Below are 19625 nucleotides of genomic sequence, written 5' to 3'. Positions count from 1 at the left end.
AACTTGATACGATGCATAAACGTAACGGGGAAGCCTGGCCCAACAGAGCGTCCAGTGGTGGGGAAAATGGGGGTCGCCACTGAAAATGCCCATTTTGGTTAGGCTTTTTCCTGGCATCTTTTTTTTTTTTTTTTTTTTTTTTGCGGTACACGGGCCTCTCACTGTTACGGCCTCTCCCGTCGCGGAGCACAGGCTCCGGAAGCGCAGGCTCAGTGGCCATGGCTCACGGGCCCAGCCGCTCCGCGGCATGTGGGATCCTCCCAGACCAGGGCATGAAGCCACCTCCCCTGCATCGGCAGGCAGATGCTCAACCACTGCACCACCAGGGAAGCCCCCTGCATCTTTAATATGCGGGGAACACCCACCTGAGATTCTTATTCCATGATAACATCGTATCTCTCTTCCAAAAGTTCACAAGATACCATGAAACTACATTTCCGCTTCAGAAGTTTTCACAACAGGCCTGTCAAGTAGGCAAATGCCTTTCCTCTTCTTCTGGAACCAATCTCTTTACCTCCCCCATGTGTTCTATTTCCAAGCCCAATCTCCTCTCATTACCGCCCCTTCCTCACCACACCCACATCACAAACACCCACTACACCTCACCTTCCCCTTCCCAGTTGAACCACAGATGCCAATCAAGCATAAGAAGCTTCCTGGGTCTTCATCACCCTCCTCCATTTTTATTCAATTGGACTCCCCCCACCCCCGCCCCTGCCCCCACTGCAGTTGATTGGCCAGGAGCCTGACCTGGGGGACCAATCAAGAGGCCACGCTGGAGTAGCTTGTATTTCTGTGTCTCTCTCTGACTTTCTGTCAGCACCAACCCCAATTTGGCTTTTGAGCTGAAGAGTTTTGCAAACACTGGGGCTAGGACTGCCTTTGCAAGTGACCATTGGAGGAGTCGAACAGGCCTGGTTCAAGCATAAGAGCTGCCACCGTGAGCAAGTCAGTTATCTATTTATGCCTCAATGTCTTAGTCGTTCAAATGTGGATAAGACCACCAAGCTCCGAGTGTTGTGGGAATTAAAACTGAATTGAGCTAGTGTGTGTTCTGCAGCCTGGATAGTGCCTGAAACATAATGGCAGTCACTCAGTAAGGGAGAGCTATTATCTCTTCTTCTACTGATGATAAAGCCAGACGAGTCCCCTAGAGTGTGGGCTGGGCTTAGTGGCTTACTTCTAACAAAAGAGCAGGGAATGAGAAACATAGGGAAGAGAAACTGGGGAACTCTACAGTGGAGAACACTGGTTCTGTCTAAGGTCCACGCAGAAAAACCCAGATGGCTTTTTATTTTGGTTTTGTTGGTGGCTTTGTCCTAGATCAGCCCCAGGTTGTTTCAACCCAATGACCAGTCTCCCCTGACCTGACCCAGGGCAGGGCTCTGGGAATCGAATCTGGGGCTGACATCATTTCCTGCAGGAGTAGAGTGTGCAGGTCTGGAGTGGAGACGGATTTTGCAGTCTGCAGCATGAAGAGGAAAGATGGGACCACCTAGGGAAAACGCATACGTAAGGAACATAAAGCTGAAGGCAGAATGCTGGGACTATCAGAAAACACCAAGGAGGGACCAAGGGACCCCTCCAAGGGACCAAGGAGGCTGGTGAGAGATGTGTGAGGAGAAGCAGAGAAAAGAGAGTCAGGGGAGGCAAAGGCACGGGCTTCAAACTACAGAATTGGACCCATTACTGGGTTATGAAATCAATTACTTGGTTGTGACCAGCTTGTGACTTGGTTGTGACTGAAGAAGAAGGAAGCTGGAATTAGAGTTCTTGCATATAGTCAAGGGTAAGGACTGTGTTAGGAAAGGTTAGTTTCAGCTGAGTAACTCATACTGGGTTACTATGTAGAAGTTTCCTTCATAAGTTGATTTGCTATAAAAATAATTGGAAAAAGCATGGATGGGAGTTCCGAGGAGGTGGGGGCTGTCCACAGAGCCAAATCCAGCAGAGCAGACGGGTCTAGAAACACAAGAGCTGAATCAAAATGTCCACCAGTGTAGGAGCTAATGCTACAGTGGTCATTATTTTGCAAATATAAATGTATCACATCAACACATGCTACATCTTAAACTTACACAATATGTCAGTTATATCTCAATAAATCTGGGGAAAATGTCCATTGAATATGGCAACATGGAGGTCTGGTGAGCCAGTCAGAGCACTTTCCACAGCATGTTGGAGGAAGTGCCCACGGAACTGGATGGAGAAGGGTGGGCGGGGGGGTAGAAGGAGAGAGAGCAAGACTAGACCTCTTTTTCAAGAAACTTGGCAGAGAAAAGAGGAAACAGGTAGTTATGGAGCAGACTTAAGATCAAGGTTTATTGCTTACTTAGGATACGATTTAAATAAGTTTATAGAAGCAGCTGAAGTTAAGGGGCAAAGTGGGTCATTGATGGAGCAAAGTGAGGAGAGAGGCTAAGGAGAGCAGGTTGTGACCAGGGAGTGGGGTCTGGGGAAAGGAGAGACCAGCATGGATGCCCAGTGGGCGCCCCTAGTGGGGAATGGGAAAGCCTGCCTTTCCCCCCCCACCATAAAATAAAGCGGGCATTCAGGTATCTAAATATGCTGCCTTTCCAATCTTTTAAATATTGTAACTCTTCCTGCAGGATGCTAAATAATTTCAATTATGGAGACAACAAGTCACAGAAAACGATATTGTTCAGCCAGGCCTAGGATGGTCATGGGGCCCAGGAAGGGCACCAAGGGTTTGTCCTAGCCCCTGAGCATTCTGAGAAGGGGTGACCCTGGGACTCATGTCCCGGAGCATCCCACGTTGGCAGAGCAAGTGGCAGGAAGGCTGTACTGTCAGAGGCGGGGACCAAGGTGCAGGCTCTCTGAGTTCAGCCCCTGCAGGAAGCCAGTGTGTCCAGATGGGCCTCTGGCTGTGATAAGCAAACAGGACACTTAGCGCCCTCTGGTGGCAAAAGTACCATATAGGACCTATGACTAGAAGCAGAAACCCCTGTAAACTTTATCTGTAAAAGGCCAAATAATATTTTAAAAGGCCTTGAGGGCCAATCTCTGTACATAAACAAATACACACAGCTGTGTGACAACAAAATTTTATTTACAAAAACAGGCAGTGAGCCATAGTTTAAGGACCCCCCACACTTAAATATTTTGATAGGAATATTGTCCAAAAAAAGTTTGTTATTGTTCCCAAAGCAAATCATGTCTCAGAGAAACACATCACTCAGTGACCACTACATTAAACAAGTCTTAAAAATGAACAACTTATTTGGAAATTATATGATAAATGATTAGAGTCACCAGTCAGATCTCTATGAAAGTATTGTCTTGGCCAAAATGTTCGTTTGGATTTTTCCACCAATAGTTTTAATGATATATATAATTTTGTTTTAGATAATAATGAGGCATACAATTTAACATTTATGTATTGATTTTTTTTTCCATACCAGATACTCATTTTGAAGATCATCTTTGCAATAACAAGGAGGAGATTAATGGATTTGGGGAGAAAATTGAAACCTTGGGACAGTTGACTAAAGCAACATGACTTTAGTTTCTTAAGACACTAAAATGAACGCATGAAGAACACAGGTGAGGTTTAGGACCCTGAACAGTTTAGAGACATCGCGGTTGGGAGATTTCCTCCAACAGCCCAGGTGTAAGAGAGGTTATGGGTTTGGAGATTTGGGGCTGCAGTGTCAGGCACAGACACACAAATGAATAGGACACAGTTCCTGCCATCGGGCAAGTCAGGAAGTGTTGATCCCATCTGGCCATGAGCATTCCCAGGCTTCCTCTGGGGTGCTGCCCCACAGGGAAGCAGAGTGTCTAATTCTGGTGGCACCTCCTCGACTCCCATTAGCTTGGTTATGTTCACAGAAGCCTCAAGCCCAGCCCTTGGCTAAAGAGACCAGATGCCCTTCTGCCCACCTGTGGGACCACTGCACACACACTTCAGGTCAGCCGAGGAGCTGGCAATTCCTGAAAGCCTACTCTGTGCCAGCTTTGTCCCCTAATTCTCTAAAAATATCTTCCACTAGGTATTATTCCCATCTTAAAACCGAGTCAACTAAGACTTGGGGAAATTAAGAAAAACCTCTCAAGGTCTCAAAATTAAGTAAGTGCTGTAGCTTTTTTTTTTTTTTTTTTTTTTCACACGAGCCTCTCACTGCTGTGGCCTCTCCCGTTGCGGAGCACAGGCTCCAGACGCGCAGGCTCAGCGGCCATGGCTCACGGGCCCAGCCGCTTCACGGCATATGAGATCTTCGCGGACCGGGGCACGAACCCGTGTCCCCCACATCAGCAGGTGGGCTCTCAACCGCTGCGCCACCAGGGAAGCCCCAGTGCTGTAGCTTTTAAACCCAGCTCTGCTCAACTCTAAGGCTTCTGCTCCTCCCCATACACAGAGCAGTGATTCTCTTAGTGTGGGCGCTGGGCCAGCCATTACACTGGGAACTTGGGAGTTTGGGAACTTGTCAGAAATGCAGATTTTCGGGCCCCAACCTAGCCCTCCCGAATCAGACTCTGGGGTTGGGACCCAGCAATCCAGTTTAACACGGCCACCAAGCGGCTCTGGTGCACGTTGCCTCCAAGAAAGACAGAATGTTGTAGTGGTCCCAGGTCACGGGATGGTGAGCAGGAATGGGCTCGCCCCTGCACCCCGAGCACCGAGAGGGGAGACGGGGCAGCAGGCACTGATTTTTCTGGCCGCCCCATGCCAGCTCCTTAAAGAGCGATGTGATCCTATCACCAGCAGCTGTGATTAGAGGGAAAGAACCAGGCCAGAGCTTCAGCGTATTTTGTTGACATGTTTCTTCTAACAACCTATGTGCTACAGGGAATCGTACACCAAGATGCGGTAGAGGAGGTTGGGTAGCTAGCTTAGAGTCAATCACCACAGGTGACAAACGCTGGGTTTCCAAAGGTCTGCTTCCATCCAGGCCCTGGGCACACCACCTTCATCCGATGGCAACATCAACACGGGGTGACGGCTGGGGAGGGACGAAGACGCAGAGACAGGCAGCCGCTGATGGGAGGCAGTCAGCATCAAGCAGGGACCCCATCCAACCAGTGATTATTCAGGTGTCCAGGTGAGAATACAACACAGATGAGGGTTCCCTCCCATCCTGCAGGGTTAGGGCTAGGCTTACGGTAAATGCCTATCCAGCTGTGTCCGCCCTCATGGGAGAAAGTGGCAGGGCCAGAACCTAACAAACCCGCAGTCATCTAAGGGGGATGCTCCCTGACCCTCAGACGTTCCAGAATGGCGACAGCCAAGAGCGACCCCCACCTGACAGGCCCAGCCCAGAGCCCATTCCCGAAACTCCCCAAACCAACCCCGAAACTCGCCCCACCCAGAATGCCTCTGGGCCAATGGGCAGGACAACAATTCAGGAAGAATATTCTATGCCCAGACAAGTGAGTGTGTTGTTTTGTTTTTCCAAGCAGTGCTCATCAAGGTTTAAACAAACAAGCCCTCACACCTACAGCTGGGAAGGACGGGAGGCCGCAGCCAGGTGTGTTAACACAGGATGCTGGGGTCCAGACAGGAGCAAACCTGTCTGCAAACAGCCAGACCTTAGCTCTAGAAAGCCCCTCTAGAGAAGCTTCTGTGGATTCTCTTTACATGGTATCAGGTGTCCATCAGGCCCCGATGCTCCCGGTTTCCTGCCACGTGAAGACTGCCCAAGGCTGTCTCTTCCTACAACCAGGGTGATCGAGCCAGTTTCCAACAAAATGAAATGCTGCTCAGTCACACAAGTTTTCTATTCTTCTGCTTGGCTGTGTCTGTGATTAAACGAAAATTCCTAAAGGGGAGTAATCACTATTTGTCAAATCTTTCACAACACTTTTTAAAGGGAGGATCAGAAGTAATAAATCACTAGTCACCTTTCCTATTTCCCCTCAAACTGCATCGCAATCAAGCTGCAGCACTCTTGATCTCCAAGTATTCCTTATCTGTCTTTTCTCCAAGGGGAGGCTGTGAAAGACAGGATGAAGATCGTCCCTGATTAACTAGCTCACGCCAGGGCTAACTGCCAATTTTTGAAACATGTTACAGCTCTCTCAAGAGCCAGTTCCCCAACTGTGACTTCAGTCAATAGTAAAAATATATATATCAATTTCTTTCTGGTCACCCACTAACCAAATCCTTTTTCTCCCTAGTTTCTCGAGGATTGCACACAGTCTGAGATGGTAGAACAGAGATCCCATGAACGTTTTCATAGCCCTTGCCATAGGACATGATGTGGGGTGGGCAGGGGGAGGGGTGGAGGGGAGTGGGGGGCATAGCATTTGCTACCCAAACTGGGCACAGAGGAAGATCCAGGTCTGCAGAGATGGTGCTCAATTTCACCGAGTTCTATGCCAGTCTTTGTCCATAACCTAGGCCTAAATGACCCCCAAAAATTAAAACAGAGCCATCACGTCTACAATAAATACAACTCTGAATATAGTTGCAGCTTCACAGTGTTTTAGCTGAGGGAGGGATGGGGGCAAAGGCAAATAAGGGAGTAATGGAGATCAGAGTCTAGTCAAAGGAGATGTGAATCAAATTCCAACTTTGTCATTTACTGTTGGATCTTGGAAAAGTTGTGAAAAGTATCTGAATCTTGCGGGGAGAGATCAAGATGATGGAATAGAAGGACATGGAGCTCCCCTCCTCCCACAAATACATCAAAACTAGCTGAATCCTAATTCTCTCCTTTGCAAAATGGAAATGCCACGACCTACCTCATAGGCTGTTCTGGAAAGCTGAGGCTGTTCAGTCAGCCTGGGGTGTGGCACATAGTAAGTGCTCAGTAAACAGCAGCCATCATAACTGTCATTTCACCGTACCAAGGGGCAGCTCATCATTTGCTTAGAAATTAAACTCTTGATGCCTTGCAAAGCCCTTGGAGGATCAACCCAATTAGATTCTCACCCAGTCAGAGCTCAGGGGTCTGTCACAGGGAGGGACTGCCCACTCGCACAGTTTACACTGTCCATCTGCCAACAAAAGCTCGTCTCGAACCTTCCCCACAGCCTACTGAATGAAGGTAACCAGATCAGGTTCTTCTGGTCGGTCTCCCCTTTCCTCCAGCTGTCAGCTTCTCAAAAAGAAAACAGTCCAGCAAGGTGGGAGTGGACCACACGTGCACCAGCTCAGGCTGCACTGATTTCTTTTATCCGGTAGGTTTTTTTCCCACTGATGCTCCATGTCTTCAGTCTACTTGCCCGTCCTGGTACAGAAAAGCCTCAGAGGTCTCCCTTGGAGAGAGAAGAGACAGAACACAGCAAGAGGGGAAAAAGGAGGGAGTTATGAAAATCAAAGGTGACACAGAGTTAAGATACTAAATGGGCACAACAGACCAAAGTCTAGAACACTGAGGACTTGGCAGAGAGGGGACGTGGCCTGGAAACCCAGAGACCCTTTTCTCAATTAGGCGTTTAATGGTTTCTTGGTAGAAACTAGCTTTCCCTTGAGGACAGCTAGCTTCGTAAAGTCCAGTTACAATGAAGGGGTTACCAGGGGACCACTGCTAACCTTATCATTAAGTGAGCTGACCAGACAAAACTTCCCTCGCCCATTACGTAACTCATGGGTCTCTAGAGAATATCGTAGAAGAGAGAGTTTTCAGATGAAGTTTTCTTCACCAGAGAACTAGCATGTGTCCTCATTTCCGGGGAACAAGACACTGGTGATCACACACTGCTGAGTCCACAGTAGGAAGTACAGAGCCGCTAATAACACCATTATAATAACAACAACAGCAAAGACCTGTAATAGTTGCAGCCACACACGCCCTGAGAGCTTGTGTCCTATGCAACCCATTTCATCCTCACTCTGAGCCTGTAAGAGGTATCACTGCCCCATTTTAGAGATGAAGGACCGGGGAGGTTAAGTCGCTTATCCAAAGTCACATGGCAGGGCTGGGATTCAAACCCACGTCCATGTGATTGCAATGGCTGTGCTGTGCTGACTCTCAAAATTTTAAACTCCAAAGTGCTACTTTAAAAGGTACACTTGCTCTCTGCTCCCCCCGAGTTTTTTAATTATTTCATTGTACAGTCTTCTCTTTATGGATGTATTTTAAAACATAATTTGGTTCCTTTAAAATGGCTTAACAGGGCTTCCCTAGTGGCGCAGTGGTTGAGAGTCTGCCTGCCGACGCAGGGGACATGGGTTCGTGCCCCGGTCTGGGAAGATCTCACATGCCACGGAGCAGCTGGGCCCGTGAGCCATGGCCGCTGAGCCTGCGCATCTGGAGCCTGTGCTCTGCAACGGGAGAGGCCACAGCAGTGAGAGGCCCGCGTACCAAAACAAACAAACAAACAAAAAATAACGGCTTAACATTTGCAGCAACATGGATGGACCTGGACATTATCATACTAAGTGAAGTAAGTCAGACAGAGAAAGACAAATATCATATGATTCGCTTGTATGTGGAATCTAAAAAAAAAAAAGAACCTATTTACAAGGCAGAAATACACTCACAGACATAGAAAACAAACTTATGGTTACCAAAGGGGAAGGGAGGGGAGGGATAAATTGGGAGGTTGGGATTGATACTACTGTATATAAAATAGATAAACAACAAGGACCTACCATATAGCACAGGGAACTCTACTCAACATCTTGTAAAATGGCTTAGCATTGGTCTCGTGTTGGTAATTGCTGACTCTGGGGGCAGGTATATGGGAGTCCACTACATAATTCTACTTTTGTATGTTTCTGATTACACATATTTTAAAGTTTTTTTAATTGGCTCTTTGGAAAGTTGGGTGAAGTCAACACTAAAGTCTGATGTGAGATTTTTAACTCTCACCCAGCTGCAAGGTCCCTGCTAGCCTCCCATTAACAAGCAGCCGTCCCTGGTCAGACTGTGTGTGTTTGTGCAGCCTTGCCCCCCGCCAGCCAGCATGCCCGTAGCAGGGGTGTCAGTCATCTTATATGATTAGAACTGGCTGCTCCGAGTAACTTTCCAACAAAGAAAGAATTTTCCCAGCCTCCACCCCATCCATTATGTGTGCCTTCTTGGGTGTGGTCCATTTCACAAGAGATGGCAGGATGGCTGTCAAAGGCTGGTGCAAACGACTTACCTGTGCTTCTTTACCCCCAGGAAGTTTTTAGGTAGAAAGATTGGGTTGGTCAGGACCATTGCTCCAAGCTTTCCAGAAAAAAACAGAAGATCCAGGCAAACTGTTCTCTCAATAGTTTTCTCACCTGCCCCTCTTTTCATCATCAATGATTTCATGATTTTATCCCCTCTACATTTTGAAGGTTTTATCCACTTAGGTGTAATTTCCTTGCTAAAGAAGAGGAACTAGGGGCTACAAACAAGTGGATGAACAGGTCATACTCGTCTTCCCTGCTTTTACCTGTCACTCCCCCCAAGACAAACAGTCAGGCCTTACAGCTACTCCTCCCTTTCCTAAAGGAAGGGCCAGACAGGGGGTGGAGGCTGACCGGGCTGTGGAGAAGGATTCCTCAGGAAAAGGTCAGGAACTTCTGGCACTGGCCTCACAAGGCAACCCTTTCACGTTTAAATTTTCCTTATAACGACAAGATACTTTGCTCCCTCATCTGAGGGCACCCCTTTCCTTTTCTCCATTTTAAGATTCTGGCATACTCGGTTTTATTTTATAAATATGATGCTTATGCCTGTTGCCTGACACACCTGATGGCTTTAACACTTTGATGGCCCTTGAAATTGCTTTGTAGAATCACTCTTTTTTTACCAATAAAGGAAGAATTTTTTTTTTAATGAAAAAAAAACCATGATGCTTAAGCTCATGGGCTGACAGAGAAGCAGATTGGCTTTATTTAAGGAGCAATCTTGACCCTGAAGAACAGAGAGAACTTCCATGGTGGTTTTTGTTTGCTTTCATATAAAGCCCACCCTTTACTACTCAGTTCACCATGACTTCGGTGAAACAGAGGTGGATAGAACAGTGTGTGTGTTTAAATTTTTCGAGGAATTTCTATGTACCTAATTATTTCTCTCCTTTTCCTTGGAAAAGGCCGGCATGTTCTTGGGTTGGGTCTGACTGGTGGGTGCTGTTTCCAGCATGATGCCTACACCTGTCCCAGCATCCGGAGGGTAAGAGCATCATAGTGTCACCCAGAATAAACAACTAAAGTGAAGGTGACTTTTCCTGCTCAAGGAAGGGGGAGGAAACTAATCCCAAGACTGAAAACAAAAAGCAAAACAAAGCAAAAAACCCCAAATGAATGTGAAAGTAGAAGAGACAGGCCAAAGGAAACAAGTAATTAGGTACGTAGAATTTTCTAGAAAAATTCAAACACACACACTATTCTGTCCACCTCTATTCCACCGAAGCCATGGTGAACTGAGTAGTAAAGGGTGGGCCTTATATGAAGACAAACGAACAAAATACCAGGGAAGTTGTATCCGTTCTTCAGGGTCAAGAAAACTCTGCTTAAATAAAGCCGATCTGCTGCTCTTATCAGCCCATGAGTCTGTGGCATCATCTTTGCAAAACAAAACCGAGTATGCCAGAATCTTAAAATGGAGAAAAGGAAAGGGGTGCCCACAGATGAGGGAACGAGACATAAAACTGAGCAGCCGAAAACCACTTATGTGCCACGTGCTTTCAAGTCAGCAGTCTTAGAAATGTACACGCACATACAAACAATGGAAAAAGCAAAGTGAAACTCCTGGTAGTAAAAGAAGGTATCGCAGTTGGTTGGTTGAAAGCAGGTTTCTAAGGAGTCTCATTGGCCAGACAGCCCCAACCCAAGGCCAGACTTGAAGGCGATGCTGGGCTCCGCCTCGGGTGGGAGGAAGGGGTACTCAGACCCACAGGAGGTTAGCATAAAACCACCGGCGCTCAGGTATTTGAGGAAAGGGAGGGCATTCTTAAAGAACTCAGCTGCCTTCTATCATTTGAACATACGAGGAGAAATCAACTTTAAAAAGCTGTAATGGCTCATGTCCAGGGTGACTTTATTTCATGGAAAGAATAAAAAGATAACACCAACAGCATGATTTTCCTAAACACCACACAGGGACAGGCTGTGTCTTCTTTTCATTCCTCTTTTATCACATCATACAAAATTTTAAAAAAGAAACCAACAGAAACACACCAAAACATACCCCCAGACCCCTTAAATTAGCAGACTTAAAATTAAAACTTGAAGCAATATTTTGTTATACTTTGATCCAAACTCTATTTACAAATTAAATTGCACTTATAAAGACAGCAACGTTTCTAATGGGGTTGTAGGTTATTCTGCTTTATTGTGGTTTTATATCTCGATATAAAACTTTTAAAGCTTTCTTCAGTAAAAACCATACTTTCTTTAATAGTACATAATGCATTTCCCCACTGAATTTCTGAGCCGGTTTTTTCTTTTTGTGCTTTTCTGCTCTGTTTTATTTTACAAATGGCACATACCTTCTGAGTAGGTACAAGCAGACACAACACTCATCCTAAGAGACTCATTCATGAAAAAGTCAGACTGTAAAAGAAATGAAATATTAGCAGTCCAATCCTTTGGTTCATCTTAAAAAAAAATCAACTGGTATAATTTACGAATTGGTGGTAACTCTTCTTTTTGGTTAAAAACAAATCCACCTGGTAGATTACTGATTAAAATCCAACATTGCTTTCAAAGTACCACCTTTCCAGCCTCCTCTCTGCTCAAAGATGCCATTGTGACAACTGGTTTGACAGGACACAGGCTACAGTAAGGCACAAGTGGATGGTACAAATAAAAACAAATACTTTAGGACTGGTGGTTGTTTTTTTTTTTTCCTGCACGTACCGTTTCCAAGATAAAATCACAAAAAGAAATACATATTATTTTGTTATGAAATACCTATACAAAATGTTTAAATGTACACCATCTGAGCTGCCAAAAAGGGTTTTAAAAAGTATCAATTTTTTTCCCCCATACATAAAACTCTCTCTCATCAGTAGGTCCAAGAGAACTTGGGTTCACAATGTCCCAGCACTTTATGGGAGGGAGGAGGAACAAAATTCCCCTTCTTGCTCTCCCTGACCCCAACACAAGACAAAAACAAAGGTCAGATGTTGTCAGTAGTGTATTCTACTTATTACAAACAACTGAAATTTAGGGGAAAAAAAAAAAAAATCAGGCCGGAGACCACGGGTGCGTACAGTGACTGGCTGCCGGATCAGAGTAAGGCACTTCCTGGGGGCGCAGCATCCCGACACGTGGGTGGGGACCGGTGCGGCGTCCGGTGGAGGCCAGGGCCTCTGGGGGCTCCACGCAGGGACAGGCTGGCTCCGCAGCAGGATGACTCGGGAGGTATGACGTGGACGCGCCATCTACACCGACGTGGTCACGCGGTCAATGGTGTGGTTGACCTCGTTTTTGTTGGAATCCAGTCCTTTAGCAGCGTTCCTGTCGTTCCGTAAATTTTCCACCGTCTTTTTCATGTTCTTGAGCTCCCCTGGGTGGGGCGTGGCTCGTCTCAGGAGCGTTCTCTGAAAAGCAAGGAGCGCGGTGAGTGTTTGGGTTTTACTCCATCACTCCTTCAAATGCGAAGCTTCCCGGGTAGCTTTCCAACACAGGTCTCCCCTTCCTAGAGGTTAAGAGGCAGAGTGGGCTTGAAAAGCTTGCTTTGGAGGTACGTGCATTTATCAACTGCTCCCCCGTGGTTAAGGGAAGGTGAAAGTGTGGAGTATAACTTACCTAGTCAAGATGGAAGGGCTCCTTTCAGAATAAAAGAATACTTTGTAAAATACGAGATGAGTGTTACGATAAGAACAAAGTTCCACGTGCAGTAAGAAAAAATAAAAGATTTGTGAGATAGAATTGTGGGGGGAGGGGAGGAAGGAGAAAGGAGTCAAAAAAATTGTAAAATGAAAATCCCTAGAATGTTCTACTATTATCTGAAGCGGTTCTGGCTTTCTTCAACCCATGAGGCACGGGAGGTGAAGGAAAAGGGAAGTGAGAAAGGACTTCTTTTCTAATTTTGCTGCTGTGTTTTATTTATGACCTACTGAAGAACGTTCATATTTTTCTAATAAAGACCACAGGGTGGGAAGTGAAGTGACAGGGTATGGGCAATGTTTTTAAACTTTTATTATTTAACATGTTATGTGCTCTTCTGCTCCTAAAACAGCATTTACATCTTATAAATGGCCAGTCCGGGAGTTTCAGGAGGAGCTACGATAGGTTAACAAAGGAGCAGTACTAAGGCAACGAGTAACTGGTGAAATAATCATGCTCTAAGAAGTCATGAGATAAAGTCATTTACGTTGGAGTCATTTTGTCATGCCTAATTCCTACTTTGCCCTCTACCACTGTAAGTGAATAAAAGCCCACTTGGGGACAGCTGGAATAACAAAGACTCCAGGCAGTAATTTAAAATTAAAAACTGCCCTTTGTCTTGGGGGCTGCAAGTACTCCCTCTGAGTTCTGCTTATGAAAATCTCAATTAGTGCAAGGAGTTTAAGAAGCCAAAGCCAAATTGCAGGAAGACTCCAAGAGTTGTCCCTGACTCAACTGGATGGCTGAGACACATATGGAGGACGGAGGCAAGTAGGGCTGAGTGGTCCTTTCAAACCTATTCCTGATTTCTGAATGAAAACCCATAAGGGAATCCTACTAAGATCACAAGCTCTCTGCATGAAGGTGAAGGCTCCCGGTTACGTGACGGTGAGCAAGAAGTCCAGGAGGACAGCAGGCAAGCTAAGCCATGTGGTGAAACATGGATGAATCCCCATGGTACGGCTACAAATGGGGGTGGAGGGCAGGGAGAGACTCAGTTCACTGGGAACAACAGAGAAGAAAAAATTCCCAACCAATTTTAAGAAAGCAGTGGGGGCAGGAGGGGTAACTATCACAAATAAAGAAAAAGAAGCACCCACAGACTATTCAAACAAACAAAGTCTCATTTGCCTTATATACACATGGTGAATCAGAACCTTAGAAACCCCCAGTTTTGCCTTCTAAAAAAAATTCTTAAATGCTGAAGGCAGAACAGAGAAAAGACTATTTGAAAATAAGAGAGGTCTTTATCAGGTGTCACTTTCAATCTCGGAAGGCTTTTAAATTTTGAACGTCTGTGGAAGCCAAGGAGCTCAAATCCCATACCGTTTCATTATCATCCTCATCCTTTTCATCTTCCAGAAATCGGATTGCGCTGACTCTGTTCACTGCACGCTCATTCCAGGCCTCATCGGACACATCGTTCACCAAGCTCTCCAGGGCACCACAGCGAGGCAGGTTCTCTGTTGGACAAAGACCACATCAGCAGGGTTCCTGTGACTGGCAAGGTTGCCCTTTCTTTTCAAGGATGCGTAATTCTATTTGAGATCATAAGATATCTGCTAAATCAATATTTACTATTTCATTCCAGAATGTCATCATGATTCATAGAGTTCTTTTTCATGATTCTTTTTTACACACTCACTTCAGAAACTTCCTCTTGACCGTGATATGGCCGCACATGTTGGATCTAGTACTTTGCTTGACAACGCAATCTACTGCATTGTTCTCTTGGGGTCTTAAATGCTCCTCTAACGAGGCTAGGATAGGCAAGGTGGCTCCGTTCGCCCAGACTCTTCTCCCTTTTTTCTATCGAAACCAGCTCCCAGAAAAGGATTTATGACAGTCATGTGATATGAGTGTGAATGGTTTTTTTTTTTAAGTAATCATTTTTTTTTTTTTTTAGAAGATGTTGGGGGTAGGAGTTTATTTATTTATTTATTTATTTTTGCTGTGTTGGGTCTTCGTTTCTCTGCGAGGGCTTTCTCTAGTTGTGGCAAGCGGGGGTCACTCTTCATCGTGGTGCGCGGGCCTCTCACTGTCTTGGTCTCTCTTGTTGCGGAGCACAGGCTCCAGACGCGCAGGCTCAGTAGTTGTGGCTCACAGGCCTAGTGGCTCCACGGCATGTGGGATCCTCCCAGACCAGGGCTCAAACCCATGGCTCCTGCATTAGCAGGCAGATTCTCAACCAGTGCGCCACCAGGGAAGCCCTGAATGCTTTTTTAAACCACACATAATTTACAAAACAAAGGTACAGTCACTCAAAACAACTCCCTGCCTTAAAAACAGTTTGCTGGAGATGTTCAACACTAATCCTCCAAACTGTCTGTTTGGATTTTAAGGGACTCTTACCTCTTTTAGGAGTATGTATTTGCATTTTCAGCCTTAGCTAGAACTCAAAACCAGAAGGCAGTTTTAAGAATATCACATGTGATACACGGGTATGAGCAGCACGTTTTTTCTGCAGAGATACAGGGGAAGCTTCCCAGAAAAGACCCACAATGACCTCACACCTGGGCTGGGTCTGCAGGCAGATAAGACACAACGCAGTCCCGTGTGGGAGTGAGAGGCCTTAAGGACAGGCATTAGCTGCTGCTAATTCTCGGGGCCAAGTGAACCTGGTCCTTCAATTTACCTTGGCAGGCAGGTTCAGAAGGCAGCTGAGGAAGTAAGACACACGTGAGAATCTTCTCCCCGGTGGTGTGGTCAGTGTCCGTCTGGAATGTGAGCAGGGGCTGGGATTGGTTGTCTGATAACCACAGAGCCTTCAACTTCAAAGCGGTCAGGGATAAAGGCAGGTGTGACAGCCTTGATGAAAACAAAAGGAGACATGGGGAGCTTACAATCTGTGATTAAATCAAGTCTTGTCCAAAACAAAACAGGAAAAAAAAAAAAAAAACTGCTTCCTGGGATTGGTTTCAATATGTGAAAAGGTATTATGTTTATAATGAGATACTCGATTTACCCTTTGCCAGTGGACGCTTCAGTGGGTGACTGTGCTTCCCTTTTCTGTCATCACCTCTCTCATTAGCACCTCCAGGCCACGGGGCAAAAAAGTGAGGAAATTACAGCACACGCTGTTTACTCTTGGGAAGTTTCCATTTAAAGGCTGGGGTGGGGCAGGGGAGTGGGGAAGCCAGTGTCATTGTGGAAGAACCCAGAAGCCGAGTTATTCCTAAATCAATGGGGACAGCCTCACCGGCAGGGCTGGAATAAGACCATGGTGTTACCTGCCCGCAGTAGCACCTGGCAAATCGGGACGTGAGGAAGGTGAGGCCTTGGGTGCTGCAAAGTTTAAATTGCAGTTAAAATAAAGATTAAAAGTGTTTCTTTATGGACTCCACTTGCTCTCTCTGGGGAGATTATTTTAGGTATTCCATTTTAGACTTTTAAGTTTCTGAAAGCTCCCACTTCTCAGACACCTACGTGATAATTAATTTCCACCTCAGATTGCTTCAGTTTCGAAGAAGATAAAGCACTTTAAAAATTGTAATGTGACACCTAAAGATTAGTTTTCTATCTATGTTTGTACAAGTATTTAACCAGTTATATCTATTTAGTGACGACCGTCACCAGAAATCATATGCACTTGGTACTTGGCGAAGATTGCTTGGAACAGAGGATCTCAACTAGGGGCAATTTTGCCCCTGGGGATACCTGGCAGTGTCTATAGACATTTTTGGGGGTGCTATTGACATCTAGTGGGTCAAGGCCCGGATGTTGCTAAATACCCTACAACGCATAGGACAGCCGCGCAACAACTATCCAGCCCCAAATGGAACACTGCCTAGGGTGAAATGCTGCTCTGGTAAAAACCAAGGCTTTACAAAAGTTTAATTCATTCTGAAAACACCCGAACCTCTGCAGATACCAGGAATTTAAGGTTTAAAGAACTTAAGGTTATATTTGATCAAGTATTTTTACTCTAAGGATGGCTCCGTAGATTAAAGGATAGCTCCATCTTAGAAATGACTTCATACGTTAGCTAAAAATAAGCTAATCACAGTCTGTTACCTACAATAGGAGGCACATTTTCTTAAAAGAAATCTCAGGCCCATTAATTCTATATGAAATTATGTGACAGCGTGTATTCCTGGGGTTCTTTCTTCTATGAAATGGTACCTCTATCTCCACTTAACATATATGGGAGAGATGCCTAAATGTCTCACCAACAGATTAATGCAGACTTATCAGACATATTTTGAATTGACAGACTTATGGGAAATAAACTAGAAAAAGCAGTTATACTCCAATATTATAAAACTAATCCAAGTAAAACGTAAGCACAGACCAACTAAGTTAATTTAACAGATGAAGTTAGAAATGATCAAAGAATGCAGACAGCGTATTAACAAACTTTCTATAAGAACAATGAATACATTTCACAAAAGCCTTCCCATGTCCTAGTTATGGAGGTGAGAAAATATTTTCTTTTCCTAAAAGTTAGTCCAGTCAAGGCTGACCCATCCCATACACACGCAGTGGGTTTAGTATTGGTTAAATACAGGGAACTGTGCCCACGTGGGAGTGAGGTTCTCAAGTCGATGCCATGAGGATTGCCTATGTGAAAGGACCCTTGAAAAGACTCCGTGTGTTGTACACGCCACTATTTCACCAATGACAGCCAAACTGGGTGGGAAATGTGTTTTTAAATCCCAGAATCCACCCAGTGCAGTGACATGCACATACCAGGAGGATGCCTGGAGGGGTCTGAGGGCACAGCAACTCACAGTCCCACTTCCCCTGATTCTGAGGTATTGGTTCTTTGAGGGCGCTAGAAAGTGAAATCTCTGTGCTTATATGTATAAGCGTACAAATGATCTCCCCCTCTGCCCAAAGGCTGTCACACACATACTCAAATGCAAGGAAGTTAAAGACACAAGGCAGGTATCTGCCAGACAATGTGACAGGACTTTTTAAAAAGGATATCCTAATACACTGGGTGTGGTGGGGGGGTGCTTAAAAGACATCAAACCCTTTTTCATTTTATTGAACCAAAGGGTAATTTCTTTTGAAAGTTTGTCCCTATTTCTTTTTTAAAAAGGAACTAAGCTAATACCCTCCAGAATGTTTCAAGTTTCAACGTCTTGGGCAAGAAATCTATAGTCAGCATCTCTACCTTCGAGAGAGTAAAGAAAAAATAAATCAAGATTTGAAAGCTGGCATGACACACAGATACTAAAAACACAGTCATCGTGCCTTCTCAGACTAATAACTGGCTTCCCAGATAAATGCTAAAGCAAAGGTATAAACAAAAGGCTAAACAGAGCATCAATAATAAATAACAGCTGCTAAGGATGCAAATCATGTCATAAAAACTAAAATAAATTACTAGACTCCGCAACAACGGGTCTTAAAATCACATGCCACCAAGCCAGGTAAGACGGCTGCATGGTCTAGAACACTGGTTTTCCTGCAAAGAATCAACGTGCCAGCTTGGATTCGGCCGCTGCCGGCCAAGCACACACCACACATGAGCTCGTTCACACGTGTCTTATGGACAGAGGTGTTCCCAGTGTCAAAGAGGAAAAAAGCCCTGCTCCCTGCCCAGTCTGCAAACAGAGACTCTGCGGGCTGGGCCGACCCCGTCGCTGACTCACTGCGGCCTGGGGGAGAAAGACACACACTCCTCTGTTTCTCTTGGGTGAACCATCTCAGATACAAGCCAGAAAACAGATTTTTTAAAAAATCTGCTTTCCAGGGGAGTTAGTAATACATTTTTGGTTTATTCTGGTACTTTCTGTTCACTACAGGATCAACAAAAGAAGCCGCAGCCCCATTAGTACACATCTCTGTGCTACATTTAGGACCACATCGCCTCAGAAAAAAAAGCCCGTGGTTACTATTTACATCAACAGTACAAGGAATAAAGCAAATGAACAACCAAACAGTGAGCTTTTCGTTTCCAGATACATTGGTGACCAACCCCGCTGAAGTGACCTTCCCCACCTCTGGCTATGATAGCAGTTGCTTTATCAAATTTACTTAGCAACTAAACATGGCCTACTAATTAATGTAATACTAACTAAACCTATGGCTGAATACTTCTTACAACTGAATATTTCATCTGTTTGTTACCTCCTAGTAGAACTGTTCGTTTTAAGCAACGTTTTCAAAAATGTTTAAAGAGATACACAGAGAGAACATAATCAGTGAAAAAAATGTAAACAATACCAAAATATCTAAAGTGTAAACAATACCAAAATATCTAAAGTGAAAGCCTCCTGTAACCTCAAGCTTCCAGCCCTCCTCTAGGGGAGCCACTTAATATTTTAGTGTTCTCTAAAGGTAAGACTTTTTAAAAACAAAAACAGGAATGAGAGCACCAGGCACTGTCCACACTTGCTCTTTGCCCTGGGCATCGTGGGTCACAACGCAGAGAAATAGATACTTCTCTAGCTGCTCAGTATTCCACAGTCTGGCTATACTGTTGTGTTGTGTTTTGTCTTTTAATATTTTTTCCAGCTTTATTGAGATATAATTGACATATACCACTGTGTAAATCTGAGGTGGACAATGTGATGATTTGATATATAAAGTTGGTGCTCAGTGTCTGAGGATGCAGGACCCGCGGATGTGGAGGGCCAACTATGCTGCGGCATCTTATATAAGGGGCTGAGCGTCTGCCATGTTGGTACCCTCGGGGGTGCTGAAACCAATCCCCCCAGGGATACAGAGGGGATGACTGTTTCGGGAAATGATTACCTCAGTAGGCTTAGTATCTCCATCTCCTCACATAATCACCATAGTGTGTGTGTATGTGTGTGTGTATGTATGTGTCTGTATGTTGGAAACATTTAAGATCTACTCTCCTAGCACTTTTAGAAGATATAATACAGTGTTGTTAACTACAGTCGTCGTACTGTATATTAGATCCCCAGAACTTATTCATCTGCTAACCGGAAAT

The 19625-nt window shown here is 45.1% G+C and overlaps 1 protein-coding gene across 2 annotated transcripts in view; it reads right to left on the bottom strand.

The window, feature by feature from the left end:
- Positions 1-10905: 10905 nt before the first annotated feature.
- The window catches only part of LRRC1 (leucine rich repeat containing 1), a 129101-nt gene continuing 120381 nt past the window's right edge, over positions 10906-19625 (bottom strand). For both annotated transcript variants that reach the window (XM_060109567.1, XM_060109569.1), the window contains 3 exons: positions 15354-15526; positions 14045-14181; positions 10906-12429 (listed from right to left, as the gene is read on the bottom strand). In XM_060109567.1, the coding sequence (XP_059965550.1) occupies positions 12271-12429; positions 14045-14181; positions 15354-15526 (469 nt within the window). In that variant the 3' untranslated portion in view covers positions 10906-12270. The remainder of the gene's footprint in view (positions 12430-14044; positions 14182-15353; positions 15527-19625) is intronic.

The sequence above is a fragment of the Mesoplodon densirostris genome, chromosome 10, assembly GCF_025265405.1.
Source record: "Mesoplodon densirostris isolate mMesDen1 chromosome 10, mMesDen1 primary haplotype, whole genome shotgun sequence".
In the NCBI taxonomy this organism is placed as follows: Eukaryota; Metazoa; Chordata; class Mammalia; order Artiodactyla; family Ziphiidae; genus Mesoplodon; species Mesoplodon densirostris.
Note: the sequence above shows the minus strand (reverse complement) of the source record. Positions and strands in the feature narration are given on the sequence as shown.